The 14,194-nt window shown below is 49.3% G+C and overlaps 1 protein-coding gene across 1 annotated transcript in view; it reads right to left on the bottom strand.

Moving 5' to 3' along the window:
• Positions 1–14,194, bottom strand: part of NRDC (nardilysin convertase) — a 1,316,087-nt gene that overhangs the window by 538,935 nt on the left and 762,958 nt on the right. The window contains exon 18 of the mRNA XM_085602630.1: positions 7,782–7,901. Within this exon, the coding sequence (XP_085458756.1) occupies positions 7,782–7,901 (120 nt within the window). The remainder of the gene's footprint in view (positions 1–7,781; positions 7,902–14,194) is intronic.

Genomic DNA, 14,194 nt, shown 5'->3' with positions numbered 1-14,194 from the left:
AGCCCTAGCCAAAACACACAGTGTGTTAAGGGCCCGCAGAGCCGCACTGGTCGAGGCAAACATATTGCGCCCCCAGGAGTCCAGCCAACGGGCCTCCCGTGACAGGGCAGACAACAGCAGCGGCAAAGCAGGAAAGGCAGACTGCAAAAGGGGGCTTCTGGTCAAAGGGTGAAGAGAAAGGCACACCGGATCACGTGGTGCCGGATGGTGGCGGTGCAGAAGGTGCTGGGGGCACCGGGTTGCCCCGTGGCAGGACGGCCCCAAGTCCCCTAGAGAGAAGAGTGGAAGGAACCCTCGAAGGGAAGCAACAGTTCTCTACCACCAGAGCCCTGATGGAGAACCTCCAGAAGATGATCTGCGGGGAAATGGGTAGCTGGATCACCCATGCGAAAAATTCCCAAAGCCGTGGAAAAAGCATCGACCGGCGCCGGAGGAGACGCCGGGGCGACCTCCGACACAGCACACGGCGCAGGAGACCGGAGCTGGTCCGGAGCCGGGATGGCGAAGGGGTGCCGCCGGACCGAGGAGTTCCCCGCCAGCCGTGACCCGTGACAGGGCGAGAAGGGCCCTCCACCGACCCCTGTGGTGCCGTCAGGGCCAGCAGCCGCCGGCGTCATAGCCTGTCCCGAGGACCGAGAGGGGCTCGGGGGTGCGAACCGAGCCCCGGCGACCTCCTGCAACACCACAGGGACTCCCGCGGGAGTTTGCGGCGAAGCAGAGGCGCCGTGGTCTAAAGGAGGGACCCCCCCGAAGGGCCGCACCCCAACGGCACCACATCCTCCGAGCCTGGATCCGAACCAGCCGGGGTTGGAGCCGCCGGCGATGCCGCAGAGGGCCCCGCACACTGCAAGGGATCCGCTTACGTCCCAGGAGGAGGAGGAGAAGCCAGCGAGGCCTGCAAAGCCGCTGCACATGTCTCCATCTGGGCTCTGGTCGCCCCCATGCCAGGAAACGGCAGATAAGGGGACGACACGCGGGGCCGCACCACCCGTGGAGAGCCCACGCCCTGACAGGCCGAAACCCGACCCTCGGGGACAAACTGCGACACTTACCAATATGTGAGCGGCGCTCTTGCGACCTGGGAGAAGATCGAAGTCAGCAAGGGAAGCCGCGGGTCCGAGAACCCTCCGCAGGGGCCGGGCGAGATGACGACGCCGACCTGGACACACGAGCCGAAAGAAGTTTCAACCGGCGCTCCCGCCGTGATTTCGGCTTCATCTGCTGGCACGCCTCAAAATCAGTGGAGTTGTGGTGCTCCCCCAAACACCACATACAGATGGGGCGAGGATCCGTTGCCGACATGAGGCGGCCACACGACGTGCAAGTTTTAAAGCCCAAAGGCATTCGCACACTGTTCCCACACACGGAGCACAAACCGGATCCGCGTTGCACGCGGAGAAGGAAAAAACTGACGTAGGCGCGCCGGGGTGGGACTTATGTAACCTCGCTGACGTCACGTACGCGTACGACACCTGGGCGGAGTCGCGTGATGCCGTACGTCCGGAGCGCAGGGATGCTGGGCAAGAAAGTTTTCCGGATCCAGTCTCACGCCTGGGGATAATTCTACATGAAGGAATCTGCGGCTAGTTGTCTCTATGAGATATTATTTTACACTCAAATGGCAATAGAAGATGAAGTGCGAGTTATCCATAAACCCATAAAAGTAAAGTCAAGGCAGTGAACGGCCAGCTCTTCACATTAATTGGAAGATTTCCGTCATAAATTAATGGTAGCTATGCCATTCAGGCAATCTATAATGAGGTCTCTGGCACTCTTTCCAATTAGGCAGACCCATTCATATTTCAGGGTCAGCATCTCTCTTCATCTGGTACACCTTGCTAAGCATGACATCCGAATTGGGTGATGCTTGTAAAGGGGGGATTTATCATTTTCTGTTGGGTATTGGCTTATGTCCACAAACATCTGTATTATCAAGGTTATCAATGAAAGCTCCTTCAGGGATAGATCATCTCTCTCCAGGACTGTGAGAGGAACTGCAGCCTTCATAGTGATAACATATTTTGTAATCCTATTACCCACTGCATCTAACTTACCACGCTCTTACGTGTCAACTGAAGATGGCATAGATGTCGGAAACAGCTAACACTTATTATGCCCCTTACTGTAGGCACAGTTATGAGGTCCTCTTGAGGATCAGTTGTGAAAAACAGGAAATCGTGAGACAATATTTTGTAATATAATGCAAGCTAAAATACAGAGGTTCACCAGATTTATAGCTGGTGTAAAAACAATTTCCATCATTGGCTCTATCAAGCCTGGGATTAACTGCATCAGAGGACTAGGAGGCGCTCTGTGCAGCAATGTTTCAAATATGACAAAGGGTCTGGTGTAATGGCTATCAAATGGAATTTTCAGTTATACAAATCTCCAGAAAAGTAGGTCATCCATGTTGACATAGGCTACATCCATTCTAATACTACATTTCTCCACTCCTTCTAGGAAGTTTTTCTAGGTGTCTGGGGCATTTCTTCTGAAATGTAGGCTTCAGCTTTCTTCTATAACAAAGGATCCCCAAAATTAAGAGGATCAGGGGAACGAGAGGAAGTTATTTGGGAGTCTATGTTTGTGTCTCCCACCACACACAATAAAACTCATGTAGAAAAAGTGAACAGACAGTCAAAATTATAACAGGGTCCTTATCTTGGGAATTACCCATATGTTGGGGACCTTGATGTCCACTTGTGTCTTAGTCAAAGACCAGACCTGAGTGTCATACTTCTTCATTGCCTACCCTCCTCACCCAAAAAATCTCTAGAGGTGAATATGCTCTGTGTGTGTACACTAGGAGTACTCTTGGAAGAGAGTAAGGAGAGGGATCCAGTGTGAAAGGATACACATCTCAAATACCTTCCCAATGGATTATATGCTTATTATGCAAGATTTACGAGATCGCTTTGCTTTTGCCCGGAGGGGCACTCGAGAGGAGTCTAACTTTCAGGAGCCATATAGTTACACTTTCAGCAAAGGTCTCACCCAGTCACTAAGCCTACATTAGCATATGACTCCTCCCAATGGGGAACCTTGCAGAGTAAGCAAATTACTTTTGGCAGTGAGCATACTGTTTTTTTTTTTTTAAATGGAATAGAGATTCCGGTTGTGATGAAAGCCCAGGACCCCTTTCAGGGCCAATTGTAAGGCTGAAACATGTTGACCCATAAGATGCCTGGGCTATACCCACTCCGATGCGTTCCATCTATTTTTAATTATCTCATTGCCTTTCCAATAATAAAAAGAAAATTCCTTGTGAAGGTATTTGAGATTTTAATCCATTCAGACTTTTCATCTTTTTCATCATCCAGCTCTTGGCATTTTATAGCCTCTTGCGTCAGAATATAAATTGTTCTGTAGACTTCCCCGTGTTATAGGTTCTGGTTGGTGGTTGAGGAGATACTTTGATTGACTGTGGTAATACCCCTGTCAGAGAGCAAAATGATTGTGCATTAATTAGGCTTCTGCAAAGCAGCAGAATACAACCGTAGTTTTGACAGATGTTATGCAGATTTGCAGGAAGCACTATAATTCAGGAGGGTATCCTGGTGCTGAGCAGCTGTGAGTCTAGGCGCCCCTAGGTCTTAATGGGACTTGAGAAGCCAGGTATTTAGTTTCTTCCAGAATTGAAGAACTGGAGAGGAGGCTCTTATGTGTAGTGGCAGGTTATTCCACCCTTTACGAGGGATGTAGGAGAAGGCTCAACTGCTTTTCCAAATCTGTGGGATTTGTGCAAGTAGGAGACCGGATGAGCGGAGGTGTCTGAAAGGTTTGTGGAACCAAATGCAATTGTGGAGGTATGCTGTGTCAGTGTTATGTAGTGCTGTGAAAGTGTGGGTGAGGAGTCGAATTATGCTCATTTGTGAAGGGAGCGTGAGTGGCCTTTCAGGTGCGATGTGAGTTCTGCATGGGAGGTTGAGAGTGATTCTGACCGCAAAGATCTGAATAGTCGGCAGCCTTCTGGTGAGTTGTTTGTTGATATCGCATAGAGGGTGTTCCGGTAGTCCAGATTGCTTCTGGCCAGCATGTGTGTGATGGCTTTCTGGGTGCTGGTTGGGAGCCATTTGAAAAGCTTCCCAAGCATCTTCAGCGTATGGAAGCATGAGGCAGGGTCTTGGTCATAGCTCGGTTAGCCACCAGGTGGAGTCCCATTGTGAAGTGCTCTTCCCAAAGATCTTTAGAGAGTTGGTCTTCATCCAGTGGGTGATTTTAGTCATGCAGGCATTGATTTTGATCCAAGTATTGGGCGTCTTGTCCGTGTAGGAGAGAAAGACTTACCCAATACTCCTCACTAGAAGACAGATCAAATCTCTCTATTGGGAAGAGGTTGAGCACATCGCCTATTTAGCTAGCAACCAGGGGAGACAATGAGGAATTCAGTGATTTTAAGCACAGCTGTATCCTTGAAAGGTATCTCGACATCAAAAAAGTGCCGGCTGATAGGAAGCTATACATTCAGTTCAGGCTTGGCAGCCTGCCCATCAATGCATTCACCAACTCATGGTTGTATAATAGGCTGCCCTTGTTGTTCTTGCCCACAAGAATCCACGGCCCACTTCCTCTTCGCATGCAAAGCATACACCCAACCTAGGAGCAGAGAACTTGGCACTCGAGACTTTAGAGTGGCTCTGCGCATACTGAAATCAGATGAAAGACCCCTATTTGTGTGCGCAACTGCAAAATATTTGGGAAATGCATGGGCAATCAGGAGGGCGTTGATTCCCTCCCGACTTAACCCTGTGAGCAGCATACATATCTAATTCCTCATTAAACACATTTTCCACATAGAACAGCAAACTTAAAAATGCAAGTAATACTTTTTAGTCTTGTTATATGTTAGTATACATTTTTTGTAATGCTTTTAGCACATTGATAGGTGACTGAATTTTTTAAGATTTGCTTTTCTAATAACGGTACTATGCCAGATTTTGCACATTAACGTTCTACGTGGATATAAACCTGTGATGGAAATAAAGATTTGCCTAATTGAAGAACTTAATCAAGAGCAGCCAAGGCATCTGCATCAGAATCTGGTTCATACCAAATATGTAATCTTAAAGTTTGCCTGCGCCTTAGTAACAGGACGTTGCCAAATCAGCACTTTAACCCTTTTTGTGGGATGGTATTCGCGATGAACAATATGGCCTGTTGCACTGGCGAATGTAATTGATGTCATCATACACGTCTCTACTCCTGAAATGGGACCAGCTGGTATGAACTTGTGACAATAACTACGACCCACATATTACCCCTAGCTCTTAATTTTTTGTTCATTTTAACGTTTGTTAGTTAAATTTTTACACCCAATGATATTCTTATATTGTACTGCTTTTATTATCGAAGTCCATTGTACGATTTATATTGATATGTACGAAACTTATCCCTTGAATCTTTGTGACTTTTATGGTATTTTTACCGAAATAAAGACTTTGATGATGAGTTGCGTGTCATCAGCATTGGAGAGGACATTGATATTATGAGAGCGGAAGATGTTGGTTAGAGGGATTGTGCATGTGTTGAAGAGGGTCGGGCTCAGGGAGGATCGTTGCGAACTCTGCAGATGGGATTGCAGGCATACAAGGTGCACAGTGCCAGGCAGACTGACTGGGTCCTTCCAGTCAGAAAGCAGCAGATCCATCGGAGTGCATGTTATTGGATTCTAATGTCGTGTAGGAGTGGGATGAGGAAGGGGTAGTAGCCTGTGTCAAATGATGCAGAGAGGTCAAGGAGGATGAGAGCCACCGTGTCTCCTCTGTTTAGAGTCATGCGGGTTTCATCCGTGGCGGTGATGAGGGGAGTTTCAGTGCTATGCTTTGGTCTGAAACCAGACTGAGTGGTCATTGAGTTGTGTTTAGTAACATGTCTGTTGATCATTTTCTCTAATCTTGACCAGGAATGGTAGCAGGGAGATTGGTCTGTAGTTGGCGAGCATTGAAGGGTCTTCAGAAGGTTTCGTCAGCAATAGGAGGACAGTTGCGTGTTTCCAAGCATCTGGGAAAGTCATGGAAGAGGTGGAGGCATTCAGGATGGTTGTGAGCATGGTACTGATTGGTTGCAGTCCTCTGAAGTACGCATCTGAGGGGGCCCCCAAGTGGATGGCCTTCACAGTGGAGGCAGTTTTGTCTGAGGTGTTGACAGGCCATGTGGTTAGCATTGGTTCTTTGGATAAGATCGGGAGGCGTTTGGCGAGGTCTGTCGCATTTGGTTGTGCGTTGAAGTTGCTGTAAATGGCAGTGATAAACCTATGGAAACAGTATCGCTGATGAGACCCTGTAGACTGCAACTACGTGCAATTGGGCTTTCAATGAAGAAGCTGTAAATATGGGAATAACTACTGCTGAAGAGATTCCATGTTAGTAGAACAGTCAATGCTTTATTCTGTGGCAATCCAGGTAGGGGAGAAAAGTGACATTATGATAACGTCATCGGAGCATGCAACGTGAAATGTAGACACTGAGGTCAGTGACACTTGATGTCCACAAAAAGAAAAACAGTGATAATTCTGACAAGGACCTCTTAGAACTTGACATTAAACCACAAAAGGGCTATGTCCAAGAGGGCTCCTTTGAAGTTGATGCTATATTGTCATAGGAGGCCACTCTTTTAGTAAGTTTTGAATGATTCTTATGTTATGCCTTTTCAGGTTGCGCTGTGTACTGACTCAAGCCCAGAGAAAGGGACGAGGATTGCCATAGCTGCTGACATTGCAACTGGGGGCAACCAGATTCAAGTCCCTGCGTCAGCTCAATATAATGTGATTCTGGGCAAATCACTTAATCTACTCATGCCTAAAACGCTCCAATGCCCGTGGGGTGGATTTGCAGCAAATAAAACTGCTACAATAAAAGCGATCACTGTGAGAATCCTCATATAGAGACAGTATTCCACAAGACCTGCAAGATCTGAAGAGGCTTTTATGACAGTGAAAAACATGACCAGTTCAGTATCTCTGTCCATGTTCCATCCTCTGAAGCAGCCCCTTGAGACAGAGGGCTGCCAAGTGGGTTGTAATTTACTTTATGCAGCAGCAAATCCAAATATAGGACAGTTATCTCACCTCACCAGTAACATGGAGATCGTCTCCAATTAAGTAATAGTGCTACTACAGTGGCAGTGTTTAATATCAAGTGCAGTTAAAATATATGCTGCTATTTTCAAGTTACAGTGGGACTCCAAACCCAACTACAGGGAATTCAAGTATGTGGATTTAGGAAAGATTCAACATAGCACTGCCTTTCCACTGTCAATCCTGGAATAACCGTACAGGGACTACACACAAATCTCTTTCCTATCGTTGCATCACCAATTAACCCTGTTTCGCGTTCCACCCTCCTTACTTTCTTGCACTATCAATTTTCACCCTCTCGTTACTGTCTTTCCACTGAAGCTCATCACCATTCTAGATCACTTCAATTCCACATAAATCCCTCCAAAGTACTTCTCCCTCAGAGTGATTATCTGGCCACCAATCACTCAGTAACTTACAACCTCATGACTCTGGCCCCCGAAAATCAGCTCCCCCGCCATCATCCTCCTCTCCCCCACTCCCACCCCTTTAGCTCACTGCTTCCCCCATGGTCATGATTAACTCAGACCAATTAATCAATCAATATTCTTGCTCACTCTTCTATTTCCAGCTTCTAACACTTTTGCCCCAATCTCCATCACTCATTGTCAGTTTGAATATTTCTAAACATATTTTGTAAGGTAAATAAAAGCCCAGTCACAAATAGGAAACAAAGTCTATTACATAAATAGTGGGTTTTCTTCACCTTTTGGGATTTTGAACCTGTCATCCTTCTTATACCACAAGCATCCCTGTCTTGTGTCTAATATTTTGACAGGATACTCCGTGTCGATGCAATCTGAAGTCTTCAGTGTAAAATCAGTGGCTGTTGTGGAAACATAAAAGACAGTCCATTAGTAAATGTACGAAAATAGATTTTGTCAACCAATTCAATATGCTGTTCTTAAACAGAAAAAACAAGAACAGTAAGCTTGCTACTTAATCTTTGGTTAAATATGCTCGTGCTTTGGCCCCTCATGTCAGTGTAGTAACTGCCACAAAGTCAAATATAAGTATAGGAAAGGCAATTTAATAATTCATACTGTGCAAAAGCTTTGTCACTAATGAACAAGTTACTTACCTTAAGTAAAGCTCTTTCTGGTGGATACTTTAACAGCAGATTCCTAATCTTTAGAATATACCCCAGGTGTACAAGTTACGATGTATCTGGTAGAGACGATTCTAGCCGCAGACTTAATGTAGAATTATCCCCAGGCCGGAGACTGGATCCTGAAAATCTTTGCCACAGCACCTCCCCGCGCTGGGGGTCGGTACCACGCGACCCCGCCCGGATGCTGTCCGCGGACATGATGTCAGCGAGGTCACATAAGTCCCACTCCGGCACGCTGACGTCTGTTTTCTTCGGAAAACTTTTCCACGCCACAACGCGGCGCCATCACCAACAAAACAGAGTATGGGAACAGTGTACGAAAAAAGTGAAACAAAAAGGGAAGAAGTGAATGGTGAAGAACACCACCATCAGGAACAGTGCCAGGCACTAACATTACTGAAAATCATGGAAAGAGCAGAGCACCACTGTGAGAAGCAACCCTGCAAAGCAAGGGCAATAACCTCCCGGAGGCAGAAAAACCTGACAAAAATGACGTGGCAGATGACATAAAGGCAGCAACCACAATCTATAACAGTGAACGACAAAGCACCCCAAGACAACACTACCAAGGTGTGTCGTATCCCCTGTAAGAAGCGAAGGGCAGAAGCACAGCCAAGAAACCTCAACCTAGAGGATTGCGGAGGAGGCAACAAATCCCAAGCACTGAGGGAGAGAGAGTATGAGTAGACCCCACACTGGAATAACCAGGGTGAAGGGACGCAGAAGTACACCTGACCTACCGTCCAATGACCACCAAAGAAGGAGCGGAAAAAGAAACCGAACGAAGCAACCCGCCAGGGAGGAAGAGAAAGATGGCACCCATGGGAGACAATGCCATCCGGAGGGAGGCGATTGCAGAAGACCAGCTGAAGGGACCTCGCAGAACGGGGAGGAAGGGCGGGTCATGAAGGAATCTGCGGCTAGAATTGTCTCTACCAGATACATCATTACCGAAGGTAAGTAACTTGTACTTCTGATAGAGACTACTAGCCGCAGATTCCTTAACGTAGAATAGATACTCTAGCCATAACCAGAGGAGAGGAGGGTCTGCGAGAGAACCTCACCAGCTTGGAAGACACAGGGCTCCAACAGGGGATGTGGTATGGGTACAAGAAGGACGGCCTAACCCCCACCAAGCAGAAGTGAGCAAGAACAAGGAGAAGGGAAGGCCAGGATGCCACAGGCTGACCTGAGGATCAAAGAGCGTCCGCGAGAAAAACCGGAGGGGCAGACAGCACCAAGCTAGTACCAAAGGAAGAAAAGAACCACTTGCAATTCCTAGTAGAAGAGATGGAACGGAGGCAGAGCCCGCCCCAGGAGAACACACACACACACAGCGAAGGGAACAGCCGAATGGGTGTCCATCCCGAAGTAGGGAACAAAGCTGGAACGGTTCCACAGCCGAAAAGCTTAGACGTGAGAAAGAAGACACAGATGCGCAAAGCTCCAACACACAAGGGACAGTAACACACGCTGACACGGCGAGTCCCATGGAGGGGTACCAAAACTACCATGCACACGCAGCAACAGCTGGCAAATACTAAGAAGCAGTGGCTCAGAACAAGGCGAGCGCAAGACGAAGACAGACAGGCCCCAGCCGGACCGTCTGAGAACGAGGTGGAAACACCAAGACACAACGCTGTAATCAATATGACAAGGGTCGGCCCGATGACCCAGAGGCGAAGAGGAGATAGAGACCGCGCCAAGCAGTATACGGGAACGCAAAGAACCTGAAAAGGTTTCCACGCCCGCCCAGCTTAAAACATGGCTATACAATAGCCAACAAATACCCCACCTAGGGTATGAATCGTCCCTGAACAAAACCAGGGAAACACATCTTAGGAAAACCCGCAGCAGAGGTCAAGAACATATAAGACCTGTGGGAACACCACAGATGGCTTACCAAGCAGCCAAACACCTTTTAGGAAAACCCGCATCAGAGGCCAAGAACCGAAAAGACCAGTGTAAAACACCATGGACGGCTCACGAAGCAGCCAAAAAAGACACAAAGGGCCCAACCTGAGGACCCATACCGCTGCACGCAACAGCAAAAAACACACACCACAAGCTGAAGGGCTGAACCAGCAGCCAAACGAATAAAGGGCCAACTGAAAGAACCTGAAGGCACTCAAAGCCGCACACAGCACACAAAAGGCCAACTAAAACTAAGGCCCCAAGGAGAAGAAGGAATAACGCCTCCCATAAGGCATCAGAGAGCCGAGCTTACGGAGGAGGAGGACAGAACCCCGCAAGGAGTCTCTGAATAGCCGAGTCCGCGTGGGTGTGAAATAAAACCCCATCAAAGGGTAAATCCACAACACGCTCCCGAACATTCTCTGGAAAGATGATTTCCACATTTGTAAAGCGCAAACACTCACCCGTAAGGGTCTCTAGGCGCTGGGGGCCGTCGGGAAGATTAAGCAAGCTATTGCCCAGTGTCACATGGTGCTGGGCTAATCTGCCGCCGGCGATCGAACCGTGATACCCAGATTCCAGAGTCAGTCGCCCTGGCCGCAGCGCCACACCTCTCCCCGACACCATACCGCAGCCAAGCATGGCAATGGAGGGACACAGAACTCGCCATAGCACGGCCGAGGGAATCAGACGTTCAAGGCCGAACGGAGAATGAAAGTAGCTAACTCGCAACATTCCCGCAAATGGTGCCGCAAATTCGCGCGGGCACTCTCTTGGGAGGCACGAGACACAAGGGACTCCGCGGAATCCCACAGATCGGAAGTAGCTCTGGCCAACACACAAAGTGTGTTGAGGGCATGCAGAGCAGCGCTAGTGGAGGTGAAAATGTTACGCCCCCAGGAGTCCAGCCACCGAGCCTCCCGTGATGGGGGAAGCAGCACGGAAGAAAAGGAAGAAAAAGCAGCCCGCAGGACAGGGCCCTGGGCCGAGGGGTGGGAAAAAAGACAAAGTGGATCATGCGGAGCAGGACGGTTGAGGCACCGGATCCCCCGTTGCAGGGCGACCCCAAGCCCCCAGAGGAGAGTTATGGAGTGATGCTTCAAATGGGAGAAGCAGCTCCCCTCCACCAGAGCCCTGGTGGAGAACCTCTAACAAGTGGTCCGAAGGGAGTGGGGCAACCGGATTCCCCATCTGCAGAATGCCAGTGGCTGTGAAAATGGCCCGGACAAAGGCCACACTCGCCTCCGTAGGGCGACATGGGGGGAATGCAACTCCTCCGTGGGCGAAGGCTGCAGACTGAGACGCCCGTCCCCGTGCCCTGCTGGAGGGAGCAAAGACAAGCCCCTGAAAGATGGGAAACCACTGACGAGTGGGGGACCGGAGGGGTCTCTGGAGAGGGCGGAGAAGCCTGCGGGGCAGACAACTGCAGAGAACAGAAGAGCAGTTCCGGGGGTTGTGAATGTGGAGACGGCATAGAACCCGCCCTGGAATCTGCCGGAGAAAAGGCTACAACTAGGCGTCCAGTCTCCGGCGAAGAGGAGACGACAACCCTCCTGAGAGGAAGGGACCTCCGGAGAAGAGTCGACGATCCGACGTCAGGACGGCGCCGGAGAGTCCACCACAGCCCCCAAGGAGTCCTCGGCCGGCGCCGAAGTGTCCACCAGCGTCCCGAGTCTCGGCCTCCACCCGCGCCGGGGAGGAAAGCCGGTGACGCCGGAGAGGCGTCGGATCGGCCTCCGGGAAGACAGCCGCCTGTCCAGAGGACCGAGGGGTGCTGGAGGGCGAGCCCCGAGTCCTGGCGACCTCCCGGCGACACCGCAGGGAACCCCGCGGGGCTTTGCGGCAAGGCCGGGGGGCCATGGGCCGAAGAGGGGAACTCCGAGAGGCCGCACCTCGATGGCACCACAACCTCCAACACCTGAAGCCGAACGAGTCAGGGGCGAAGCTGGCGGAGAGTCCACAGAAGGCCCCGCGCATGGCGAGGAATCTACGGACAGCGCAGGAAGAGGAGGAGGAGGGGGGAAGGGCTCAAGGAAGCCTGCAGAGCCGTAGTGTAGGCTTGCATCTGGGCCCTCGTCGCCTCAACGCCGGGAAACGGCGGATAAGGTGGCGACGGACAAGGGAGCACATCCCAGGAAGGACCGGTGCCCTCTGCCGAAGGAGGAAAAGGCCTCGGCAACAAACTGCAAGACTTACCTGTGGGCGAACGACGACGATGGGGCCTCGGCGAAGGATGATGCCGCAGCGGAAAACGGCAGCCCATGAACCTGTCCGAGGTAGGAGACGGACGCTGCGACGACACCGACCTGGACAAGCGGGCCGACAGCAACTTCATCCGGCGCTCCCGCCGGGACTTCGGTTTAAGATGATGGTAAGCCTCACAGTCCATAGTCATGGTGCTCGCCCAAGCACCATATGCAAGTAGTGTGAGGGTCCGTCGCCGACATCTGACATGCACACGAAGTGCACGTCTTGAAGCTCGAAGGCATGGTACACTGTTCCCAACTCAAGGCGCTAAGAGGCCCGAAAAAAGGCCAAGGGGCACACTCCGAATCCGCGTTGCACACGGAAAAGAAGGAAACTGACGTCAGCGCGCCGGGGTGGGACTTATGTGACCTAGCTGATGTTACGTACCACCCCCCGGAGGTGCTGTGGCAAGGATTTTCTGGATCCAGTCTCACACCTGGGGATAATTCTACGTCAAGGAATGTGCGGCGAGTAGTCTCTATCAGATGATTTCTTTCAGCAGTGTCCTGTGCGTCTGTAGGTGGTGCCATACAGCTACGCACTGACTCCATACCACTGCAAGTGATAGAGCAGAGCCATATGTAAGTGCCACGTTTTTGTGCCACCCTTTTGCACCAGCAGTTACTTGTAATTTACCTTTCAGTGCCCTTAGACATGGAGTGCAAACTGTTGGTGACAGCATGCCGCTATCTAACTTGGGACTTTTTTTTAAATGTTAAACAGAGACCACTCTACAGAATGGGTAAGTGAGAGGGCAGAGTGCAATCTGCAGTTAGATATAGCATCCACCACAAAGAGCTTTACAGATAGTAAGTAACTTGTTGTTATCGATACGTCCAACTCTAGAACCCTGACCTTTAGAATAAATAAGAAAGTAGTACATCCCATAAGTGAAGAGTCGGTCAAGTGAACTCAAATGAAAAAAACTTCCAGAATCCAGGTGAGTGAAGGGTCCTTCACGCCACGCCTGCTTAAGAAGGCAGCATTACTTCATGAATGTGTCAACTGATATCTACATCACAGCCTAGCAGATGCTAAGGACAACCATCCCTCACGCCAACACCGTTGTAGCAGCCTTGACTCTAGTGAAATGGGCTCTCAGGTCTTCAGTATGCTGTTTCTTGGACAATGCATAGCACAAATGTTACAGAGATCTATTCACCTCGACTGGGCACTCTTCTGTGCAAGCCTTTTCTTTCCTCACTTCAGGAAACCCCACAAACAGCTGATCGTCCACTCAACAAGCCTTAGAATGAGAGAGATTGAAACTCAAAGTCCTTTAGGGATTCAACTGACTGATCCTTTCCTTCGTTTTTGAGAGTTGAGGAGTAACAGAGAATGCTGCTAAAGTGATCAATTGCCCAACATGGGAGGGAGTTACAACTTTTGGTAAGAAGGCCCATGTCCTTAGCACCAATTTGTCAGGAAAGGTGGTTTAGAATAGTTGTAATGAAAGTGTCTTCAGTCGACTCATGCAACAAGTAAAGAAAACACAAAAAACACCCAGATAATTTTCAGGGCCAAGAAACACAGAAGTAACCATGCATAGGATTGAATGATTTATGTACAAAAACAGTTAAGCCCAAGTTAAGGTTCCACTGTGGAGTACAACTGTTTGGAGGGATGATGTGTGCCAAACCTTTAATTAACCACATCACAATATGATTTTATTTTTATTTAGAAGACTGCTCATAATATAGAATTTCTAGGTAGAGAAAGTCTGTGAAAATCTACCATTATGGTCATTAGAAGAATATTGGCTAGTAGACCCAATTTTTCACCAGTTTTATAAATGTTGGTAGGTTTTTTCTTTACTTAGAACAGGAGGGATTTTCAAGAGCCAATTA

Source organism: Triturus cristatus, chromosome 4_2 (genome assembly GCF_964204655.1).
Source record: "Triturus cristatus chromosome 4_2, aTriCri1.1, whole genome shotgun sequence".
NCBI classification, from domain to species: Eukaryota; Metazoa; Chordata; class Amphibia; order Caudata; family Salamandridae; genus Triturus; species Triturus cristatus.
Note: the sequence above shows the minus strand (reverse complement) of the source record. Positions and strands in the feature narration are given on the sequence as shown.